Raw genomic sequence first — 26,178 nt, 5'->3', positions numbered from 1 at the left:
AATATATAATACCTCTCCTTGAAGGCAGTGCAGGGAGTCTAAATTTGTGTTGAAGTATGCCATCCCTATAGTTACAAAGTGCAACCATTTTGTTTAGTGACAACAATACAAATTGACTAGAATTGATCAAATGCAACTTGGCCAAAGCAGAACCTTCTGACTGGTCAAACTTGTAAATATTTGAGAAATCGTGAATGAAACAAAATTCATTTCTGAAGAAACTCTGGATCCAATTGGATCTAACTTTAGACAATAGAGAATAGGTGCAGGATTAGGCCATTCGGCCCTTAGAGTTTAGGCAGAAGTTTAGAGATACTGTGTGGAAAGACACCCTTCTGAGTCCACGCCGACCATTGATCACCAGCACACTAGTTCCATGTTATCCCACTTTCGCATCCACTCCCTATACTCTGGGGACAATTTACAGAGACCATTTAACCTACAAACCCGCACATCTTTGGGATCTGGGAGCTCCTGGAAAAACCCACGTGGTCACGGAAAATTTGCAAACTCCACACAGACAGCATCCGTGTTCAGGATCGAATCTGGGTCTGTGGCGCTGTGAGGCAGCACCTCTGCCGCTGCGTCACTATGCCCGCCCCCTTTAGTGACAAATGATTGTTCTTGTAAAAGAGACACAAGAGATTGCAGCTGCTGGATCACAAAAAAAATGCAAAGTGCTGGAACAACTCAGCAGCTCAGGTACCATTCATGTAACCCATCTCTAGCCAGAAGAGCTCAACCCAAAATGTCACCTATCCATATTCTCAAGAGATGCCGAGTTACTCCAGCACTTTGTGTCTTTTTGTGTTCATGTATAGCCTGTTTATCCCCACAATCCAAGGTCCAGCAACAAATGGCATGGAAATTTCAGATTGTGACTGTGCAAGATTAGGATGAAAGCCATTAACGATGGAGTTAGTGTATTTCTGGTAAATAAATTAAATTTGATAACTGTAAATTAGATGGAAAGTTTAACGTAGCTTAATTTCACTCATATTTACCTTTCAGCAGAGACATTCATTCCAACCAAATACCCTTTGATCATTCAATTTTAAATGCACTCCAGTATGCTGATGGAAATATGCTGTTTTATTTAAGTATTTAATGAATTTACTATGATGGGTAAATAATGCAAAATTATGTATTCATGAAGCACTGTGTCAAATTTGATTTTGACTTTAAGGATGCATTTAATTATTATTTAGCATGGGTATGAACATACAACCTCTTGCCTCTTTGAAATTCAAATGTACGCAGGATTGGAGGGGGTTTTATCCTGTCCCTCAGAACATCATAGGATCAGGAGGAGATAATTTGCCTGTTCAAATCTGCTCTGTTCCAAGATCATAGCTGATCGTCCTTCTCTCCTCTACTTTTCCCAGACAAACAGGCAAGCTAATCCCAGAGCTTGCGTTTCAGCTGATGAAGGAACTGGAAGACTGAGACCTCAGTTTGATTGATTGAAAGATGCAACATGAAAACAGGCCCTTCGGCCCAATGGGTCCCACATTGTCTATTGATCACCCGTTCACACTAGTTCTAAGTTATCCCACTTTCTCATCCACTCCTTACACAGTATGGGCAATTTACAGAGGCCAATTAAACAACAAACCCTCAAGTCTTTGGGGTGTGGGATGAAACTGGAGCACCTGGACAAAACCCATGTGATCACAGGGAGAACGTACAAACTCCATTTAGACAGTACCCGAGGTCAAGATCGAACCCAGGTCTCTGGTGCTGTAAGGCGGCAACTCTACCGCTGCTCCACTGTGCTACCCGTTGTGCCAAAGGGCACAATTCCTTGCTGGATGAATCTATGATTGAATCAACAATGAGAAACATTTCTCACCAAGTGGATAACCAAAATGCATAGATTTAAGCAAAATTGAGAGATGAGATTTTATTTGAAATGGTAACTTTTAACAGTGAATTGTATCTTGCAAAATAATGGAGAGGTATATTTTGGGACAATGTAACAAGCTGCATTTTTTTAAGGAAAAAAAAGGGCTAACAAATGATTGATGGTTAAAGTGTACGATTCTGTGAATGACAGCTTGTCTAAAGTAATGAGCAAACCTGGGCCGGGAGAAGCAATGAAGCGGGCGAGGAGACTCCCTGGTTGGAATACTGGCATGCCTTCAATTACTCCTTCCTGATTGGCAGCAATTAAATCCATAGTTTGTTCCAAAGAGTCAAATTGGTAAAACCAGGCAGGAACAGATTAAAGCACGACGTGAACATTTCAATTAAAAAGATACTCAGGCAATGCTTTTATGCCAAACATAATCGAATACCATATTGAAAATCACTGTCAGACTTAAAATTGGGCATTTGAATGGATTAAATGCATTGAAAATTTGTTCATATTCCAATGGGATTCCACTGAGATTAGGAGAATTGAGAAATTATCATATTGAAGAAAATAAAAAGAGAGTTAGAATATCAAGTGGTCATCATATTCTGGTCATCATTTTCGATTCAGTAATACTCGACATGCAATTCTGCTTCAGACTTTAAAAATTGAAGATTAAAAAATACTCACTTTGATTAAATGCATTAATTCAAAGTATAAATAAATTATGAATTATATTTCTTCACAGATTGTGAAGAAAAACTTGCGATGTTAATTTTTATTTTGTGAAATTAAATTTTCTTTTTTATTAGTTAACAATATATTATTTTTATTGTCACCTGTACCGAGATACAGTAAAAAGCTTTTTTGTTACGTACTATCCAGTCAGCGAAAAGACTATACATGATTCCAACCAAGCCGACCACAGTGTACAGACACAGGATAAAGGGTGCAAGATAAAGTCCAGTAAAGTCTGACTAAATATGGTTTGAAGATCTCCAATGAGGTAGATGAGGGAGGGGGGGGGTGGTCAGGACTATCTATTTCTCTTTTTTTTTAGAACTTTATTTCCATCCAGATACATTGATGACAACTAAGAATTTCAATTGGATTTTATATGCAGAACCCGATTTGAATGGAGGATGTTGGTCTGTATTTCCAATTTTTAGAAAACTGCTTTTATCTCAAGTAGATAGTGAAAGCTTATAAAAAAATATGTTAATAATTATTACCCTTGGAAAATTGCAGCATTTGCAATTGTTCCTTCATAATCTATTTCCCTGTAGGGTATGATGAGAATGTGTTACATCATTCATGTCATTATACATCCATTTAAATATTAATGAAGGAGTATGCTTGCATGACATGTATTGCCAAAATAATGCTGAACATAAGAATTTTTCTACAGCGTGCAATGAAGTGCCAAACACAAAAATGTTTAAATGCCGAGTGTTTCATATTCCTATTCAATTATTCAATCGTCTGCAAAGTATTTGTGCATTCACTCAAGCTCCAGAAGAGATCCAATTATATTTGCTTTTTGAAGTTGCTATGGTCTTTCGAGCTCTAAAGTCTAGCGCTGAATGGGTTATGCCTTTCTCAGCTTAATCTGCCTAGACTTAATTGGTATATACCTGTAATTGCTCCCTTATTCATGCATTGCTACCGTGGTGCCAAATGTTGCAGTTCATAAATATCAGGATCATTTCATTCTGTTAGACAACTCAGCAGGTCATTCCAAGAAAGTTTGAATTTGTTGGCTTGACCTAGTTACAGTGAAGATACTGAGTTAGTTTAGATTTAGTACCTTGGTCGCATGAACGAGTTGGGCCAAAGCCTCCCCATCATCAACTCCATCTGCCTCAGGAAAGCAGCCAACATATTCAAGGACCTTTCCCTAACCCGGTCATTCCTTCTTCTTCCCGCTCCCGTCAGACAAAAGTTACAAAAGCTTGAATGCACGCACCACCAGACTTTTTCCCTTCTGTTATCAGACTTCTGAAAGATTCTCCCATAGGCTAGGGGTCAGTCCCAATCCTCCAACCAACTTCATTGCGAATATTGGACTTTTTGTCTGGAACTGTAATGCCACAATGCTGTAAAACTATATTCTGCACTCTGGTATTCTTCTGTTAGCTCTACCTGTTATGCTGTGCATGGCTTGATTGTATTCTTGTATAGTATGATCTGAATGCAGAACGGCACAGTGGCGCAGCGGTCGTGTTGCTGCTTTACAGCGCCAGAGACCTAGGTTCTTTCTACAGGTGGTGTGTGTATGAAGTTTGAACTTTCTCTGTTATCATGTAGGTTTTCTCCGGGTGCTCTACTTTCTTTCCACATTCCAAAGACATGCAGGATTGCAGGTTAATTGGCTTCCTAGTGTATAGGAAAAAGAACTAGTGTGAGTGGGTTATCGCTGGTTGGCACGGACTCGGTGGGACGAAGTACCTGTTTCCACGCTGTATCTCTAAACTAATCTAAGCAATTAACTTCTCATGGCATCTCGGTCCACCAAGAGGGCAAGTAGCAGTGCTAGTTTAAAAGCCTCACTCTTGGAGGCAGCAAGGAGCTGCGACATGATAGTGGAGGAATTGAGAGGGTATGGAAGGGGAAAGGGATTAAAAATGAAAGAGGTGAGTGAAGGGAGAGGGAAGCAACAGATAACTTGCACACAGGAGAAACCTTAGAAGCCAGTTAGGGGAGGGAGAGAACGATTGGGAGACCATGCAAGGGAAACTGCTGGAGGAAAGAGTGAAGGGGTGGACGGCGAGAGCATGTGGTACCTGCAAGATGGGCCAAGGAAAAGGATGGGGGCCAGATTATGTGTGTGCATGTTAAGTTGGTGCACCAAAGCTTGGTACCCAGACCCAACCCCTACCCCTTGCTTTTTTCTTGCTCTCTTTCCTGTACCCAACCCAGATGTTCATCCATTTCTCCCACTATCCCCCCACCTTCTTCCCCTTCCACCCATATCCGTCCCTCTAGCTTCACATTTCACTCCTCGTCTCCCCTTTTATCTCACTAGGGATCATTTCTTTTCATCTCTGGCCTTTGTCCACTAATCTGTCAATCAACCCCTCACCACCCACCTCACCTGTATCAACCTATCACTTGCCAGGCTTTGTCCTTCCCGCACTCCTACACTGCAATCAATCTGAAGACGGGTCCCAACCTGAAGCGCCACCTATCCATGTCTTCCACAGAGGTTGCCTGACCCGCTGAGTTACTCCATCACGTTGTGTTTTTTTTTAGCAAAGCTAGGCCTCCTGTTGCCTTGGCTCTCCTTACCATTGGTCCAGAACCATACTCTATAAGGATCATGTTGGCTTGCAAAGACCAGCTCACATTACACATAGAAGCATGTCCATCTCGAGACCATGGTGGAAGCAAGTCACATTCAGTTCTGAGAGACTGCCTACAAAAGGTTAGTGGTTAAATGTCTTTGCTGTTTTGGTAATAAAGATATCGTGTTACATTGATCACATACTGTATTCACTTGAAGATCTTTGGGCTACATAGTTAGTCTGACAATGAATCCGACATCTAAATTCAAACTTAGATGACATACCATCTCTTGAAACAACTCTTGATAAACATAGTCTAAACGCATGCTTCAAAGAAACTTCAGAGCAGCTGGTTACCCTGTTGTTAGCCATGAATCATCTCTGCTCGTAAAGTACAGACACCAAAACTTGAACACATTCAACACTTCAAGGAACAAAATACCGTCTGAACCTCTTATTGGTTTTGTCTAGAAGGAACATCTAAGAAAAAAAAACAGAAATTGTAAGGATCTTACCAGAACCACCAGCTCTTTTGTTCATTAGTTCTGTTAATGACAGGATCTGTTGTTGCCAGGGTTATGGGCCTTTGAGGCCAAGATAAAGCTCTATTTTAAGAACTTGAAATCAGGGTGCCAAAACGTGGCGACTCTTTGTGTACTGCCTCAGCGTAATCTACTATTCTTGCACTACAATTGTGCCATTCTTGTACTTGTATGATTGAGCTTATGTATAGTATGATTCTACTGAACTGTACGCACAACAAATAATTTCACTGTATTTAGGTACGTGTGACAATAAAGTACCATTGAACCACTGAATGAGATCAATAGTGCAGAAGCTAAAACTGTTTAAGTTTGCAGTAATTTATCATGGACTTATGTCAAGTACCTGTATGTTGGTCTAAGATTCATTATATAGAGATTATATGCGATACAATAGGAGTATTCTTCACATGGACTAACAAACTATAAAAAATAGCTGCTGCAGTTCTGATCAGCTGGCTTGATGTGATCAGCTATGAAATCATTAAAGGCTGTATCAAATAATCAACTATTAATTAAAACCATGTGGTTCCTGCAATAAAAGCATCAGCATGGAAATAGGACCATTGGCTTACAGAATCCACGCCGAACACTATGTTATCCCACTTTCTCATCCATTCCCTACACACTAGGGGTAATTTAACAGAGGCCAATTAACCTACAAACTCGCACGTCTTTGGGATGTGGGAGGAAACCCATGCAGTCACAAGGAGAATGTGCAAACTCCACACAGACAGCACCCGTAGTCAGGATCGAACCCGGGTCTTCAGCGCCTGAGGCAGCAGCTGTGCCACTGTGCTGCCCCATTTGTGTTTTTAAGTTTCATTTAGTAATTTAAAATGGAGTTGCTTTGTTGGAGTACATGAGAGTTTCTTTGAAGATTCTTCACAGTAAGTAAGCTGAGGCAAGTATTATGTGATTTAGTTTGGCAGATTTTACAGCAAAGTCTAACATCCATATAACAAGTTGAACTTTGTAGGGCATTAGATTTGTTCAGATCTGTAACCCTTTCTCTTGGTCAAACAGCACTCTTTCAAAGAACACTATTGAAACAAAACAGGCAAATATAATGAAATTTGTTCAAACACGGAATAAAAAGTTATTTCAAAAAGTGCAAAATAAAATTTAAAAAACTGCATGAAAACTCCATTCTGTAAAGTTGCAGCTTGATCAGACAGCCATATCAAAAATTCATAAACAAGAAAGATTGGCTGTACTTGCTAATAATCTTCACTGTACTCACTGGAAGGAATAGAATTTTGTTGTCCCACATTCTGCATTTGGGTAAGTTGTTTCAGTTTAGGTCAGAATGCAATTACAACATTAAGGAACATCACTGCCTACACAAAATGCCCTCCTTGGCTTCTCCATTGCACATCCCATTGATCAAATGTGGAGTTTCGCCTGACACAATATCGATGAGCCTTCAGTCCCATGGCTTTTCCTTGGTTTCCATGAAAATCCCACTCTTTTTCCATGCCTTCCATTGTTCAGTATTCAAGTTGTGCTGGTTACCAGGGACCTGACTGGATAACAGTCCATCCAGTTGCGACTTGCTTTGGATATTACATTGACTCTTCGGTTCATTAACCAAACTGATTGGGCAATTAAAAGAAAAAATATCCTCCATCATAGTTCAATCCGTTTCTACCATTGTACAGTTGTGTATTCTTAACATTTAGAAGATTATCTGGTTTTAATGACATCAGACCTATTACACAAAGCAGACTAATGTAATACGCAGAGTGCTCATGCAGTGAAAATAGTTGGCAAATTAGGACTAGAAATTCATCGACAGTCTGAGGCGCTAACCAAGCCAAACAGCAGCAATGGTACATTGCATTCAGTCTGGAATTTCCGAGGCAAATGCAGCACATGTTGCTGATGTATGCTGCAGTCAGTGCTATACAATCAGGAATGAACTTCCATTTAAAGATAAACACATTAGTGTGAAACAAAATATACCAGCTACACAAAGTAAGTCTTCTAGGTGTATTGGGAAGGAGGCCAATTGAGTCAAACATTTTAACGATAAAAGTACCATTTCTTCCCCCATTTCTCAATCGATTGACCCTCAGGATCTTCATTCATGATACAAGGGATGGAGGATGTTGCTTTCAAATTTTGATCATTTTTTTGGGGTGAATATTCACCTCTAGTTCAATATTACCTCAGTTGAACATCAATTTATTTGTCCAAAATTCTTTTCTCTTTTTCCTTTGTTACGCGATGCTTCCTGGTCCTATTCTGAAATCCGGTGGCTCAAGACTTGTTGGGGAATAAGTTACCGCTGGCTCTTTAATCCAGAGTAGCGGAACACCATTCTTTGCATCAGACTTTTTCTGCGCGTTTAGAGTCTTGTAGCGTGTAAGTAAAATGGCAATAAGTAGGACCCCAAAAATTGGAAAGGGATAAAAGAATATGAAGTAAAAACAGAGCATCGTTTGAACAAATTGCTTGATGAAGGGTTGAACCTGCAGAAAACAAATACCAAAAAAGATCAGAAATTTGCTTTTAGTTTAGTTTAGAAATACAGCATGGAAACACAGCCTTCAGTTTACCAAGTCCACCCGTTCACACTACCTCAATGTTATCCCACTCTCTCATCCACACCCTACATACTTGGGGCAATCTAGAGGCCAATTAACCTACAAACCTGCATGTCTTTGGGATGTGGGAGAAAACTGGCACATGGAGAACGTGCAAACTTTACACAGATAGCACCAAAGGAAAGGATTGAACTGAGGTCTCCAGCGCTGTGAGGCAGTGGCTCTACAAGCCACACAAATATCAATCACCTATTTATTTCCTGTCATTCTCGTTATGCTAGTTGATATTTCTTTCCCTTCACTCTATGTCACTAAATTATGAGGCACACACTGTGCCTAAGACGACTCCTTTGTTCTAACTAAAAGACACACTGAGAACAGCACTCTGCCTCCTCGGCATGTCTTTCATCCAAGGCATTTGAAAGATTCTGGAAATGAATCTGTAGTTATTACCTTGTGCTCCAATGGGGGGAAAAATAATCAAGAAGGCAAATGTTATTCTGAAATTGGTAAAGAGCTCCTGAAAAATTATTATCTTTAATTTGAGTTTCCTCCAGGAATAGAAGATACATTTCATCGGCAGCTGGCATTTAAAAAGTGTAGAGTTACCATAATGTTCTACCCTTTGACATAAACCACGTTATTCTGGTTTAGCTGCCTTAACAACTCACAAGAAACTGGGATACAATTATAAGTACACCCTTTCTAATTGTGAAGAAGGATTATCCCCACAGAAATGGCATCGTCAATTTTCTTACACTGTTTAACGAGACATCCTATTTATTTCTAGCATTTTCTGCTTTCGTTTCAGACGCAGTCTTTTTGGCTTTCTCTCCCAGCAGCCGCACAAAAATGCCTTTATTTAAACAAAATCCAAATTGGTAACAAGGCTCATGTTCCCAAAATAAACTTAGTATTTATATTCTGCACTCTCTTTCATTTCACTCTACCTATTGCACTTGAGTGCGGCTTGAGTGCATTTATGCATGCTATTATCTGGTTTGATTGGGTAGCATGCAAAACAAAGCTTTTCACTGTACACGTGAAAATAATAAATCTAAACCAAGATAATATGATGCAAATAAGAGTCTAGAACCAGAGGGCGTAGCCTCAGAATAAAATGATGTATTTTGTTTAGCCAGAAGGTTGTGAATCTGTGGAATTCATTGCCACAGATGGCGGCGGAAGCAAGTCAACGTTATTGGGTATTTTAAAAGCGGAGATTGACAGGTTTTTGATTAGTAAAGGTGTCAAAGGTTACGGGGAGAAGACAGGAGAATGTGGTTGAGAGCGAAAAATAGATCAGTCATGACTGAATAGCAGAGCAGACTCAATGGGCCAAATGGCCTAATTCTGTTCCTGTGTCTTATGATCTTATGATGAATAAAATGGAAATGCTGATGAATACACAATTTTCATGCAGTGTATGGCTCAATATCGGGTACACTTTCAAGTCACTTTGTCTTGGGTGGTTGAGAGAATGTACAGTGATTGATGCCACGGTGTTGCAGAACAAACAGGCGAAAGAGTATCAAAAGTAGCTGTTATTGAATCCCACGCTACTGGGTTTTGTACTCGACAAAGAATGGTTTCATTTTTTGATGACCAAGAGAAATGTGAAACTGAAGTACAGGTTTTAAATTGCACACCTCTATGAACTGCCCTGGGGCACTATCTCCCCCAAAAAAACATTAACAGAACTGCCAACTGCAAGCGCTGCACATCTGTCACCTGCTGTAACTTGCATTTATCTAGCACCTTAAACACGGAAAATGTGAGGAAGTATAATGTTCGTGTATATAGATACATAGGACTTTGGTTTGTTCATAAGTTATAGGAGCAAAATTAGGTCATTCGGCGCATCAAGTCTATTCCCCCATTCAATCATGGCTGATCTCTCTTTCCCTCGCAACTCTATTCTCCTACCTTTTCCACATAACCCCTAACACCCTTATAAATCAAAAATATATCAATCTCCGCATTAAAAAATATCCATTGTCTTGGTCTCCACAGCCTTCTGTGGCGATGGATTCCACATATTCACCACTCTCTGACTAAATAAATTCTATCCCATCTCCATTCCAAAGGTATGTGTATTTATTCTGTGTGTATGACTTCTGGTCCTAGACTCTCCCACTAGTGGAACCATCCACTATCCAGGCCTTTCACTAGTCGGTACATTTCAATGAAATCCCCCCCTCATCCTTTTAGTTCCAGCGAGTATAGGCCCAGTGCCGTAAACGCTTATCATATGTTAAATGAATCATTCCTGGGATCATTCTCTTAACCTCTGAACCCGTTCCAATGCCAGCACATCCTTCCTCAGATATTGGGCACAACACTGCTCACAATACTTCAAATGCGGTCTGATCTGTGATTATAAAGGTTAGGCTGCATTTGGAGTATTGTGTGTAGTTCTCTTTGCCCCATAATAGGAAGCATAACCAAGAGTTGTTAAGGCAGCTAAACCAGAATAACATGGTTTATGTCAAAGGGTAGAACATTATGGTAACTCTACCCTTTTTAAATGCCAGCTGCCGATGAAATGTATCTTCTATTCCTGGAGGAAACTCAAATTAAAGATAATAATTTTTCAGGAGCTCTTCACCAATTTCAGAATAACATTTGCCCTCTTGATTATTTTCCCCCCCATTGGAGCACAAGGTAATAACAACAGATTCATTTCCAGAATCTTTCAAATGCCTTGGATGAAAGACATGCCGAGTGGGCAGAGTGCTGTTCTCAGTGTGTCTTTTAGTTAGAACAAAGGAGTTGTCTTAGGCACAGTGTGTGCCTCATAATTTAGTGACATAGCGTGAAGGGAAAGAAATATCAATTAGCATAACGGGAATGACAGGAAATAAATTGGACATTGATATTTGTGTGGCTTGTAGGGCCGATGCCTCACAGCGCTAGACACCTCAGTTCAATCCTTTCCTTTGGTGCTATCTGTGTAATGTTTGCACATTCTCCATTTGCCAGTTTCCTCCCACACCCCAAAGACATGCAGGTTTATAGGTTAATTGGACTCCAGATTGTCCCTAGTTTGAGTTTGTTTGTTCTCCCTGTCTTTTTTTCCGGATGCTCTGGTTTCTTCCCTATCCAAAGACGTACAGATTTGTAGGTTAATTGGCTTCGGTAAAATTGCTGTGTCTGTGTGACGTTTGCATATGCTCCCTGTGATCATGTGGGTTTCCTCCGGGTGCTCTGGTTTTCTCCCACATTCCTAAGGCATGCGGGTTTGTAGATTAATTGTCTTCCGTAAATTGCCCCTCATGTGTAGATGGGATAATGTGAAAATGGGATAACATGAAACTAGTGTAGGGGGTGATTGGTGGTCGGCGCAGACTCGGTGAGCCAAAGCACCTGTTTCCACGCTGCATCGAAAAAACTAAATGATGGCCTTTAAAGATTTATGGAGAACATGAAAGGATTTATATAAATCAAAAATATATCAATCTCTGCATTAAAAAATATTCATTGACTTGGTCTCCACGGCCTTCTGTGGTGATGGATTCCACAGATTCACCACTGGTCTGTTCGCCCCATTATAGGAAACATGTGGGGGCTTTGGAGAGGGAGCAGAAGAGATTTACCAGAATGCTTCTTGGATGAGTACCTTAGTTATATGGAGAAGTCGGACGAATTTGGAGTGTTGGAAGTTGAGGGTAGACCTGATAAGAGTATATACAATTATGGAAAGCACAGATAGGGCAGACAGGCAGAATCTCCCCCCCCCCTCTCCCAAGGTTGTCAAAGACTAGGGGGCATAGCTTGAAGGTGAGAGGAGCAAAGTTTAAAGGAGATGTATGGGGCAAGCGTTTTTCTTTTCAGAGTGGTGGGTATCTGGAATACTACCAGGGGTGTTGGTGGAGGCAGATAAGATAGTGATGTTTAAGATACTTTTAGATAGAAGCATGGATGTGCAGGGAATGAAGGGGTTGGATCAGATGCAAGCAGAGGAGTTTATTTTAACTTCACACCCTGTTTGGCACGGACATTGTGGGCCGAGGCGCCTGTTTCTGCACTGTTCTATGTTCTATAAAAGTGTGCCAAAGTTACAAGATGTGTCTGAACTCGCATACCAACATTGATCCAAGATAAAATTTAATATATTTCACATTTATTTTTAAACATAAAAAACAGATATTTGGTTAGAATTCATCATGCCTTGGTGGTACAGAATGATAAAATAAACTTTTGACTCTCAGATTAAGTCATTTTTTATGCACCAACGGGACAAGTTCAGATACAATGAGACAAATTCAGAAGTAATATAAAATATATTAATTATTTTGCAGCCGGATATCATTGGACTCCATTCTATAGTGTTTGTAGCTCTATAATAGTTCCCTTATCTCCCGGCCAGATGATTGTGATTTTCAAACCCAACTCTAAGGGCCCTGGTCACATAATGCAGCTGACCCTTCACTGCGGCTCTAAGGAAGGGGTGTTGGGTTATTTCCAGAGAGCATCGCAAAGTCAGCAAGTCAGTCACTCACACATGGAAGAAACAGGTGTTCAATTACCTTTTAAATGTCTAAATCCTTTCATGTTCTCCATAAATCTTTAAAGGCCATAATTTAGTTTTTGAGATGCAGCGTGGAAACAGGCTCTATGGCTCACCGAGTCCGCGCCGACCACCAATCACCCCCTACACCAGTTCTATGTTATCCCAATTTCACATTATCCCATCTACACATGAGGGGCAATTTACAGAAGACAATTAATCCACAAACCCGCATGCCTTAGGAATGTGGGAGGAAACCGGAGCACCCGGAGGAAACCCACATGATCACAGGGAGCATATGCAAACGTCGCACAGACAGCACTCAAGGTCAGAAAATTTACAATTTTACCGAAGCCAATTAACCTACAAACCTGTACGTCTTTGGAGTGGGAAGAAACCAGAGCATCCAGAAAAAAACACAGGGAGAACGAACAAACTCCGTACAGACAGCACCTGTAATCAGGATCGAACCCGGGTCTCTGATGCTGTAAGGCAGCAACTCTAACACTATCATTGTGTTGCCCCAAGATAGGTAAATTGATTTGCAGGGATATGGATCATGTGTGGGCAGAGGAGATTAATTGATTTTGACATCATGTTTGGCATGGACATTGTGGACTGTACCGTTCTATGTTCCATGTGCTATATTATCATATTCCATTAATTAAGAACAGTGTTGGGAAAATCTCTTAGCACAGTGTGTAGTTGGAATCATATTCTGTATGAGCTGCACTGGACATAATGGGCCAAATAGCCACCTGTCATCATTCTATATTTCTATGATAAATTACCTTTGCTTTGAACAGTGACAGTAAGCAGCCCAGACTCATCCTCTCCAAGTTTGTACCAGATGTTGTTGGCATTTTGAATCCACTCCTCTACGTTGCAGTAGTAATTCCCTGTGTCACCTCTGCCTGAATTATGTATTGTCAGAGTGTACAATCCGTTGGATGGCCTCTCGAACTGCAATCTGTCCTTCATGCTTTTAGCCCTGTCCGTCAAGGCTTCGAAACCAAATACCGAATTGTGATCAACTTTCAGAATCGTCTCCTTGACGATCCCATCAATGTCTTCTTTGACCTTCCAAGCAAACCAGTACACAGCAAATCGAGAGTTATCTTGAGTTTGTTGGGTCACATTACAGCTGAGCTGGAACAGGTCCTTCTCTGAGACGGTAATATTCAATTCTGTTTTATCCAATTGCATTTTAAATTCTGTTTGTGAAATCAAAAATAAAGAGACAGCATATGTTAATGTTCAATGTTTGGAAAGCTGCAAAAGACAGTTTGCCCTCTATCCATCTTTAAAATAAGACGACCAATCTTGAGCTGCCTCGGGAAACTCATGTCCTAAGGTCACACTACTGTGGTCCTCTGACTTATGAATCTGGCTTCCCACTGTGAGTAAAGGTTCATTGAATTCACTCTAACATTGACATTGTCTCCTTCAGGCAAAGACTAAAACAAGTCCCATCATATCAAACAGCTCTGGCCACGTCAAGCAACCAAAAATAAAAAAACGACGGATGTACCAAAGGCACCAAGTGAATCGGACTCTTGTTGTGGATCCTAGGTGCCCTAGACAATTAGTATACTTACTGATGTACTGCCTATCAAAAGATGGTTGTCAGAAATTACATCAAGATCTTGATCAGCTGGGCAGGTGCGCAGAGCAATGGCTAATTAAGTTTATTGCAGATCAGTGGGAAGTCAAATCGGCTCAGAATTTTAACAGTGAATGGTAAGATCATGGGGAATGTTGCAGAGCAGAGGGATCTCAGAGTGCAGATACAGATTTCCCTCAAAGTGGCGTAACAAGTGGATGAGGTGTTATAGAAGGCTTTTGATGCATTTGCCTTCATCAGTCAGGGTACCGAGTATAGAAGTTGGGACAAATGAAGACATATAGTGCTGGAATAACAGCGGATCAGGCAGCCTATGCAGAATATTGATATGTGACATTTCAGGCCGGGGCACTTCTTCAGCCAATATTTTGCCTTTCTTAAGGACAAGCTCCTCAACTTAAGTGAGCAAATTGTATTTAACTTTAATAATCTCAGTCACTATCCTTGACGTAGAATCAAAGAGTAATTAATACAGAATGGAAATAGGCTCTTTGGCCCAACTTGTCCGTGTTACCTAACCAAGCTATTCCCACATGCCTTCATTAGAGAATATTGCAGTTAAGTAATCTATTCCTCTCGTGCCTCCTTGCACCCAAACGAGCAATGTCTACAATAACCCTTCCCTTCCAAGTATATATCCGTGTCCCAGTCCCCTGTCAGATAAGTGTAAACCTGTCCCATCTGCAGTGGCAAACTCACCACAAGGATGTTGGGCCATTCTGGTTCAGATGCACAGGTGCAGTTTGCAAAGGTCCACTGTAGACCTGCAGATGCTGGAATCTTACGTAGAGTATAAAGTGGTGATGTATCTCAACGGGTCAGGCAGTACTTCTGAAGGGTGTGGATGGGTAATATTTTGGTTGGGGGTCCTTCTTTGAATGTGAAGATGGGTCCTTTCGGCCGTACGTGCGCATGCCGACCAACATGCCACTCGTCCCACCAGCCTGCGTTTGGCCCATATCTGTCTAAACTTTCCTTTCCATGTACCTGTCCAAATGTCTTTTAAATGTTGTTATAGAATCATTAAATGTTACAGTGCTTGTGTGATATTTCAATTTAATTAGTTAAAAAAAACAAAGTCAGATTCTGATTCAGTCAATATTAACATCGGTAGTGTTAATGAGTTTTTAAAGAGATTGCCTCTGGCAGGACAACACTAAAACATTAGATTTGATTGCTTGGCTTTGTACATTTAATATCATCTGTGCTTTGCAAGATGACCCCTGTAGATGATGCCAAATTTACTGTAGACAGCTGGCTGGCCACACTGCTGTTTTATCCTTTATCCACACCCCACTCTTGTGTGAATGTTCACAGACAAAGTAAACCATTAGTTTAGTATAATTTAGTGATACGGTGCAAAAATAGGCTCTTCGGCCCATCGAGTCCACACTAGCCAACAATCCCCATACACTATCACTATCCTACCACTTGGGACAAATTACCAAAGCCAATTAACCTACAAACCTGTACATCTTTGAAGTGTGGGAGGAAACCAGAACACCTGGAGAAAACTCACACGGTTACAGGGAGAACGTTTAAATTCCGTACAGACAGCACCTGAGGTCAGGATCGAACCCAGGTCTCTGGTGCTGTGAGGCAGCAATTCTACTGCTGCACAACTGTGCCACCCGTTAAACTAAAGTTGTGCCAAAGGACATGCTATATGAATCTATGATTGAGTCAATAATGAGAAACATTTCCCACTAAGTGGATAACCAAAATGCATTGATTTTGACAGGTTATAGATGATCTCAAAGATGTGTATTAATCGTGGACAATAGATAGGGTGAATGCACAGTCATTTACCCAGAGTAGGGGAATCAAAAACAAGAGAGCATAGGTTTAAGATAAGAGAGGGAAGATTTAATAGGAAATCTAAACAAGCTGCCAGAGGAGGTATTTGAGGCAGGTACTGTAACAACATTTAAAAGACACATGGACAGTTACATGACAGGAAAGGTTGAGAGGAATATGGGCCAAACGAGGGCAAATAGGAACTCACTTGGATGGAGCATATAGACTAGTGTGGACGAGTTGGGCTGTTTCCGTGCTGTATGACTCTACAATTCCATGACTATTTGTTAATAAAAGCTAATTGAACCATACAACTATGAGTTAAACGTTTTCCCAAAGTGGTGACTTGATGTTTTAGCATCTCATGGTAATGGGAAGCACACATTTCCCCACACTGAAACAACTCTACTGTACCTGGTTGCTGTACAGTGACAGTCGTTAATCCAGATTGATCCTCTCCTAGTTTGTACCACATATTATTGGGATCGACTGCCCACTCCTCCACATTACAGTAGTAGCTGCCAGTGTCAGAGATGGTGGCCTTCTGAAGTATCAAACTGTACAAATCGTTGGTAGGTTTCTCATATTGCAGTCTATTCCTCAGTCTCATCATGTTGTCCTTTGAGCTACCATACTGAAAAACAGAATTCCGGTTCAGGCTGAAAATGGGATATTCATCTGTATCCAGGGAATTCTGTGCAAACCACACCACTGAGAGTTGGGAGTCCAAGTTGGTTCGGTTGCTGATCTTGCAATCCAATCGAATCTGACCGTTCTCTGGCACGGAAATAGCCCTTTCCGTCTTCACTGTCTGCAAATTGTTATCTGTGGAGGTTACACAAAATTTTAATTTAATTAATAGGAAGTTTGATTGCTCAAGTTTCATTATTATTCAATCTGGTGGGAAATTCTGCAAATGATGCTGGGCAGGCCAAGTGGAAAATTAGACTTCCTCAGCATCCAGCTATGTTTGGATTAGTTGTGTTTGGTTTAGGTGAAGCCCATCAACGCATCTGGTTTGTAGAGCTTTGGTATGTCAATAAATGTGTTCTTGAACTTCTAAAGGTGTACAGTAGGGAGCATATTGACTGATTGTGTCACAGCCTGTTTCAGCAATTCCAACGCCCAGGAACGAAAGAGGTTACAAAAAGTGGTGGACACTGCCTTGTCCATCCCTTGTCCTTCACGGGTACTGACCTCCACACCATCGAAGGGATCTATAGGAGGTGCTGCTTCAAAAAGGCAGCCAGCTTCATCAAGGAGCATACTGCACACCACTCTACACTGCGCACCTGTGGTCGAACTATGGAAAGACATATTTGCAGAGACTAAAGGTGGCATATAACGATGCCATGAGAACACTGCTAAGGAAACCTAGATGGTGTAGTGCCAGTAATATGTTTGTCAGTACTTTAGAAGCTATTCTAAAACATCACATGTATAAATTCATTTGCAGGGTAAATGACTCTAAAAATGTAATTATTGTGGCCTTGTCAAACATAAGGGTTAGCACTACACGCTACGAATCCCAGCTGTGGAGACACTGGTATCGTTGTCTCGTTGTAGGACATTGATCATTCTTTTAATCTGGATTTTTAACTTATGTATTGTGTTTTTAAATATATATAATTTATGATGCTTTTATAAGTGATACACTAAGATTTTATATGTACTTTATGATATTTAATATGCAATGCATTTTTTAAATGTAATGTTGCCCCTTGTCTGGACCTCGAGTCCGTAATAAAGTTTATTATTATTATTATTTATTATTAAGGACCCACACCACCACCCTGGCCATACTCTCGTTTCACTCCAACCATCAGGAAGAAGGTACTGGAACCTGAAAACCATGACCACCAGGTTCAGGAACATCTTCTTTAAAGCAACCATCAGGCTCTTGAGCACTACAAACACCAAGTAAGGTCCAAACTACAAACTGCCTTATTGGCGCTAGGAAATTCAGGCTTTGTTTTTGTCCTATATTGTTTTGTCTTAATTTACTGATCTTCTTTTTGCTGTTTATTATGGTATCTACTGAGCAGTATTTGAGCTGCTGCAAGTAATAATTTCATTGTTCCGTTTTGGGATATATAACAATAAAACACTCTTGACTATTAAGGTGCTGTATTAGTTTATAGCCGAGCTGACCACCAGTATTCATTGTTATACTCAATGTTCTCTCTTTGGGGACCGAACGAAAGTGGATTTTGGTTCTTGGTTCAGATGGAAATATATAAATTTATTGTCAGACACACCAGAGTACAATGTAATTCCTTGCTTGCATGAGCTCATTAAGTTCACAGTGAAAAATAGTAATGATAGAAACAACAATAAATAAAATGATAAATGCGGACACAGCAGAATGGTACAAAGATTGTAGTGTAGGAAGTTAAACAAAACTAACGTGCAATAACGGAGTGAGGTAGGGTCAGGAGCAAGAGAATCTGGCAGCACCTCAATGAAAGGGGCGTGGAAGGCTGACGCAAGACCTGCAGGTTTGGAGGTTAATCGGCCTCTGCAAATTGCCCCCGGTGTTTAAGGAGTGGAGAGAGTTTTGAGGGAGGGAACAGAACTCGTGTGAATGGGTGGTCGATAGTCAGCATTGACTCAGTGGGCCGAAGGGCCTGTTTGCAAGTTGTGTCTTTAAAATAAACTAAGCTAAAGACAAAGTATAATCACCCCGAGGCTGAATCATTCAGTTTAGTTGACATGCAAATCAAAAGAGGCAACTGCTCAGGGCAAGTCCACTCGGGTGTAATGGCCACAAAATTGAAATTGAGCACCAGAGCATTTTGTGGGATATTACAATTACATTAACACTGCAAATAACTCTGAAATCCTTAGGAGATGATAATAACTTGGACTTAAATTGTAATTAGTCGGATTAATCTGATGTCTTCTGCCGGGAAATAAGATCTGCAATAGCTTTTGAATCTTCATTTAAGGCAAGAAAAAAGGACAATTTCAGAAGGATGATACAGACCACCACCCATCACGGAGCAAGACAAGTGCACAACATTCTCTGCTCATTTCTCAATAAGAGCAGAGCCATCAGAAATTAATTGTGCAGATTAACGGCAAGTGCAGTAAGAACTCAGTAGGTCAGGCAGCATCTGTGGAGGGAATGGTCAGATGAAGTTTCAGATCGGGATCTTTGGTTCGACTGAAACATCGCCTGTCCAATTCCCCCTGCAGATGCTGCCCGACCCATCGACTTACTCCAGCAGTTTATATTTTCTTGTTGGATTATCAAGGGAGATGAGTGGGAGCATCTCAGACAATACTCCAACCCTCAGAGAATACTCCAAATCTCAGAGAATACTCCAGCCCTCAGAAAAACCCCTACTCCACCCCTCAGAAAAATACTCCACCCCTCAGAAAAATACTCCACCCCTCAGAAAAATACTCCACCCCTCAGAAAAATACTCCACCCTTCAGAAAAATACTCCACCCCTCAGATAATCGACCTCGCACCACCCGGCAGGCTTTAATGGCCGCGGGACAATTGCCACGCCAGCACTTTGACTCTGACATGAAAAGTGGAGAGATAAGTACCTTCCATCAGTAATGTGATGGATGTTTATGCAAATTATGTTGTGTCTTGGGTCTATGTGTTTGTATGTATGGCTGCAGAAACGGCATTTCGTTTGGACCTCAAGGGGTCCAAATGACAATAAATGTATCTTATCTTATCTTATCTTATCTTATAGTACTCCACCCTTCAGAAAAATACTCCACCCCTCAGAAAAATACTCCACCCCTCAGATAATACTCCACCCCTCAGATAATACTCCACCCCTCAGATAACTGTTTCAATATTACTTCAAATTTTAGATATTACTCTAAAGAGAATACTTCACAGTGTTATTCACAAGTATGCATGATTCAGAATTTAATAGAAGATATAAAGGAAAATTTCAGGGGGGAACACAAGGGACTGTAACTCAGGCAGGAACTCTGGAGAACATGGGTAGGTGAGATAGTGAGCGTCCAGGTGGGGCCCAGGGAAGAGAGGAGGGGGATGAAAGATTGAGTACCTGGTCGCTGTACGGTGACGTAAGTCAATCCCGACATGTTGATTCCAACTTTATACCAGTTGTTGTTGGGACTCAGCAGCCATTCCTGCACCAGGCAGTAGTATTTGCCACTATCATCGACGTCAGCCTTGTGTATGACCAAGGTGTAATGGCCACTGGAAGTCTTTGCTGCCTGCAGTCTTTCCTTCCTCTCGTGCCCCAACAACTCGTTGCCGTATTCGAACATGCAATCCCGGTTTGATCTCAGAATCAGCCTGTCCGCTTCCTCTTGGGAGCGTTGAACGTACCACTGGACAGAAAATTGAGAGTCGGTGCTGGTTTGGTTTGTGATGACACAGCTCAGGCGAATATTGTCATTCTCCGTCACCACCAAGTTTCGCTTTAGTTGGCTGACTTCTAGTCTTGCATCTGTGAAGACAAACAATGTACTGGTCACTGGCATGACAAAAGTGAACACATTTTATTAATAATAAATTGGCGCAGTGGTAGAATTGCAGCTTTACACCAGAAACCCGGGTTCGATCCTGACTGCAGGTGCTGTCTGAACGGAGTTTTGTACGTTCTCCACGTGACCGCATGGGTTTTCTCCAGGTGCTCCGGTTTCCTCTCACACTCCAAAGATATACAGTATAGTGACAGATTTTCATTTTGTTCAAGGAATTTTTCCTTTAGTCACTATGATTGAAGACAGGGTGAAGCTACGTGGCTACCACATACAGGTTTGCAGGTTAATTGGCTTCTAAAATTCTAAATTGTCCCTAATGTGCAGGAAAGTGTTAGTGTGCGGGGTCATCACTGGAGGGAGAGACTCAGTGGGCCGAAGGGCCTGTTTCCGCACTGCATGTCTAACATCTAAAGTCAAAACGTCCTCATTTTTTCTCTCTCTCAGGCTCACTAACCATAAAGAGGACACCCTTTATCCCAATCAGCCCCAATCAGACTATTGGGCTATTAGCAAGATACTCAATGATTGATTGATTGAAAAACACAGCACAGAAACAAAATCTAGGACCTTGATTAGACTGCCTTTGGAGTATTTAGTGCGGTTCTGGTCGTCCATTGCAAGTAATAAAGGGATATAGATCATGTATAGGCAGATGAGATCAGCTTAACATGGCATCATGTTCGGCGCAGATATTGTTGGTTTGTGCCATTCTATGCTCTCGGCCCACTGAGTCCACACCGACCATTGATCACCCGTTCACACTAGTTCTATATTAACCCTATTTCTCTTCCACTCTAGGGATAGCCAGGGGTAATTTACAGAAGCCAATTAACCTACAAACCTGCATGTTTTTGGGATGTGGGCAGAAACCAGGGCACTCGGAGTAGCAATGTTACAAAATTTTGAGATTTAAAAAATCAAGTCTGCAATTTATCCCATCAGATAAAGCATAACAATAAGTTTAATTTGACACCTAATTCACTTTCATATCTCAAGTAATAAAAATGTTATGGCCATTTTCATACTCGGAAATTAGCATCTTGTTCCCTATTGATTTTCTATGGACATAACAAAAAAGCTGTGGACAGTCAAAAGCCCATAACCTTCTTAAAAATTAAGAGAACTGAATGAAATTTTCAGTTATCATAGATTGAAGCATTCTGAAACAAATATAAAATAATCTTACTCAAGTAACAGGTAAAAATGTTTTTTTCATGGCCATCCGGTCGGTCATACTAAATCGGTGAAATTTGCGCGGGAGCATCTGCTGTTCCCGCTATTGATTTTCTACACAGTGTATCGTGACATGCAACAAAAAGCAGCTGTAGCTCCCTTACAGTCCAAAGGCCATGTGTGTGACCCAGCTAACCTTCTTTGCAAAAGCTAGTGCCAATAAGAGAACTGAATGAACTGCATTTTCAGTTCCATTCCATAGATTAGGAAGCTGATTCTGAAACAAGGCGGCGCAGCTCGGGCTGTGACGTCTCCGGCCACCCCCCTATAAAACTAATCTTTCCCACTTGGGGGGGTGACCGGAGACGTCAGACCTGAAATTAAAGCATATAATTAGTTAGTTACCCAATTGTGGCTAATTTCAAACTTCAATTACTATATCTAAACATCTATCCATTTCTTAATAAACGATTAACATTTTTAAATAGCCTAAGTGTCCAAATAATATTCACAAATAATTCACAATAAAACATGATTTTAAAATCTCATTTACATCAATTTATAGGCCAAATGGAAGGAATTTAGTGTTCTTTTGCTGTAAATTAAAGTCAATTTAAATCGGCTTTCTAGTGGGTTCCTGTGAACGCGCTGGTTTAGAGCGTTCACATTGCGCTGGATTTGTGCCCTCAAGTGCCCAGAAAAATACTGTGGGATATAAAGAGCCCAAAATGAACTACTCGCTATAGAAAACTTTATATACAGGGTTATATACAAGCCCCATTTAATGTAAAAATAAGGTACATACCTTTAATTGTTTGCTTTATAAAACCCTGGGGCTGCGAGAGGTTGCGGAGTGAGAGAGTGATTTTTAAACTACTATAAATATTATACAAGGCCATAAAAACTAATAATACCTTTTGCGACGGGGTCTTTCAGCGATTTTCCGTTAATGATTTACTAGGCTGAACATTTTCGATTGGAACAGCCTAGTAAAAATCGCGTTTTAAACCCGCCCCCTCTAAACAGCGCCAAAATCACACACAAGGGGTGGGGCAGATGCTCAGCCACGATTCAGGTACGTTTTGTAACATACCTACTCGGAGGAAACCCATGTAGTCACAGGGAAAACGTGCAAACTCCACACACACAGGACCAGAGGTCAAAATCAAATCCGGGTCTCTGGTGCTATGAGACAGCGGCTTTACCACTGCGCCACTGTACCACTTTCATCTACTACTGCACTTTTCACCCACTGAGTTCCAGGTCTCTAGGAACTCACCATCAAATAAACATTTCACCACTGTTGCTTGGAATCAACAGATAACACGGAGAATCAAATTTGAAACTACATTGCCTCAAGAACATATAACAAATTTCTCTTCCCCAGTCAATGAAGCAATTGCACAGAGGGTAAATTATTCGAATAACAGTGGCGCTGTGACCTCGTGGGTTTGCTCTGGGTGCTCCTGTTTCCACCCACATTCCAAAGACGTGCATGGACACTGTAAAATTGCCCCTAGTGTGTAGGGAGTGCTTGAGAAAGTGGGATAACATAGAACTAGTGTGAACGTGTCATCAATGGTTGGCGTGGACTCGGTGGGCCGAAGGGCCTCTTTCAAAGCTGTATCTCTCAATCAACAAAAACTTGTTTTTAAAATATAATAAAAAGGAACTGCGGATGCTGGTTTATACCAAAGATAGACACAAAATGCTGAAGTAACTCGATGGGTCAGGCAGCATCCCTGGGGATCATGGACTGGTGATGTTTCACGTCAGGACCCTTCTTCAGACTTGTTTTGCCAATGGATAAATTTGGGTTCCTATTCAAACATCTGCTGTGCAGTTTAGTAAAAGATACTAAACTTTAACCTGACTTTAGACAGACACAAATTGCTGAAGTAACTCGTCGGATCAGGCAGCATCTCTGGAAAAAAAGGGTGGGTGACGTTGCAGGTCGGGCTCTTCGGATTCCAACCCGAAATGCCACCCATTCTTTCACTCCAGAGATGCTGCCTGACCCATTGAGTTACTCCAGCACTTCGTGTCTATCTTTGATATAAGCCAGATTCTGTACTTCCTTGTTTCTACATTAAACTTGACTTTATCTAGAAAGCTCCCGAGATGGTATGAAACATAGGTGATAAACAAAAAAATATTTCCCTCGGTTCCTGCTTTTAACGTTCCCTAGAGCAATTGAGCGCTGACGCTCTCTCTGCCTTGCAATATTCATTGAGGTCATCAATGTGATGTACAACAGGTTTTATATCCAAAAAGCTGCTGTGTAGTTGCTGTGTTTGCATCTTTCTTGTGCAAATGTGCTCCAAATTAATAATTAATCAAAGCACTCACACATTATCATGCCAAATGTAATGTTACTCCTGCTGGCTATTCAAAAGTAACTCATGGACTGCAGGTTCCTCGGGCTGCACGGTGACAAGTGGCCATGTAATCAAACAATTCCTCTTTGTAAGTTGGTTTCTGGGAACAAATTACTGCATGGAATAGATGCTCAGAAATTTGGAGCTAACAGTTAGACGCAGTGACCAGGTAACATTTTGTTCACGGGCCTAACACTAGAAAATGTGAGTTATCGACTTCAGGAAGCATGGTGGAGTACATGCCCCAATCAGCAACTATGGGGCCAAAGTGGACATGATTGAGCTCTGCTCAAGACCATGAGAAATTGCATAGAGTTTTAGATGTAGTTCAGTCCATCACACAGACTAGATGACTCCATCTACACTTCACACTGCCTCTGAAGAGTGGAGAACATAATCAATGACTTGTCTCATCCTTGTTACTCCTTCCTGCTCCCGTCTGGAAGAAGGTACAGAAGCTTGAAAGCTCGCACCACCAGACTTGGGAATAGATTCTTCCCCTCTGTTATCAGGTTTCTACACAATCTATCCATAAACTAGGGCGCTGTTCTATTCACCTCTACCCCATTGCGGACATTGCACTTAATCTAATGATTTAGATGAAGGAATTAAAAGTAACATTAGCAAATTTGCAGATGACACAAAGCTGGGTGGCAGTGTGAATTGTGAAGAGGATGCTACGAGGATGCAGAGTGACTTGGACAGGTTCAGTGAGAGGGCAGATGCATGACAGATCAGAATCAGAATCAGAATCACACTTTATTTGCCAAGTATGTTTTGCAACATACGAGGAATTTTATTGGCCAGGTCAGTGATACAATTAAAAGCAACAGATCACTTGAAAACACATTTTAACATGAACATCCACCACAGTGACTCCTACACATTCCTCACTATGATGGAAGGTGAAATAAAGTTCAAGTCTCTTCCTTTTGTTCTTCCTCGGTCGTGGACCTCGAGCCCCCGTTGACGGGATGATCTTGACTCCCGTAGCCGGCAGCATTCGGGCCCTCCGTGTCGAGGCGATCAAGCTCCCGCATCGGGGGGATGTCAGCTCCCCCGCGCCGGGCGATCGGACCTCGCGTCGGGACTGGTCGAACCTGTATGCAGTATAATGTGAGGTTATCCACTTTGGAGGTAAGAACTGGAAGGCAGATAATTATTGGAATGTTGTCAGGTTTGGAAAAGGGGAAGTAAAACGAGACCTGGGTGTCCTAGTACATCAGTCACTGAAAGGAAACATACAGGTACAACAGGCAGTGAAGAAAGCTAATGGCACGTTGGCCTTCATAACGAGAGGATTTAAGTATACTGCAGTTGTACAGGGCCCTGGTGAGACTACACCTGGAGTATTGTGTGTAGTTTTGGTCTCCTAATTTGAGGAAGGACATTCTTGCTATTGAGGGAGTGCTGCGTAGGTTCACAAGGTTAATTCCTGGGATGGCAGGACTGTCATATGATGAAAGAATGGAGCGACTGGGCTTGCATTCACTGGAATTTAGAAAGATGAGAGGGAATGTTATAGAAACATATTAAATTATTAAGGGCTTGGACATGCTAGATGCAGGAAACATGTTCCCGATGTTGGGGGAGTCCAGAAACAGGGGCCACAGTTTAAGAATAAGGGGGTAGGCCATTTAGAACTGAGATGAGGAAAAACTTTTTCACACAGAGAGTTATGAATTTGTGGAATTCTCTGCCTCAGAAGGCAGTGGAGGCCGATTCACCGGATGCATTCAAGAGGGATTTAGAGCTCTTAGGGCAAGTGGAAGCAAGGGGTATGGGGAAACGGCAGGAACGGGGTACTGACTGTGGATGATCAGTCATGATCACATTGAATAGGGTGCTGGCTCGAGGAGCCAAATGGCCTACTCCTGCACCTATTGTCTATGTATCTATGTCTATGGAACTGTTGCGCTACAAAGCTGAGAACTATATTCAGCACTCTGTATCTTCCCCTTTATCTATTGTACTTGAGTTT

At 41.3% G+C, this 26,178-nt stretch overlaps 1 protein-coding gene across 1 annotated transcript in view; it reads right to left on the bottom strand.

The window, feature by feature from the left end:
* The window catches only part of LOC129702741 (immunoglobulin superfamily member 3-like), a 154,634-nt gene continuing 128,456 nt past the window's right edge, over nt 1-26,178 (bottom strand). The window contains 5 exon segments of the mRNA XM_055644682.1: nt 1-8,113; nt 8,115-8,155; nt 13,532-13,954; nt 16,576-16,986; nt 20,202-20,609. Coding sequence (XP_055500657.1) covers nt 7,904-8,113; nt 8,115-8,155; nt 13,532-13,954; nt 16,576-16,986; nt 20,202-20,609 — 1,493 coding nt within the window. The 3' untranslated portion in view covers nt 1-7,903.

Source organism: Leucoraja erinacea, chromosome 13, assembly GCF_028641065.1.
Source record: "Leucoraja erinacea ecotype New England chromosome 13, Leri_hhj_1, whole genome shotgun sequence".
NCBI classification, from domain to species: domain Eukaryota; kingdom Metazoa; phylum Chordata; class Chondrichthyes; order Rajiformes; family Rajidae; genus Leucoraja; species Leucoraja erinaceus.
This window is presented reverse-complemented; position numbering and strand designations above follow the sequence as displayed.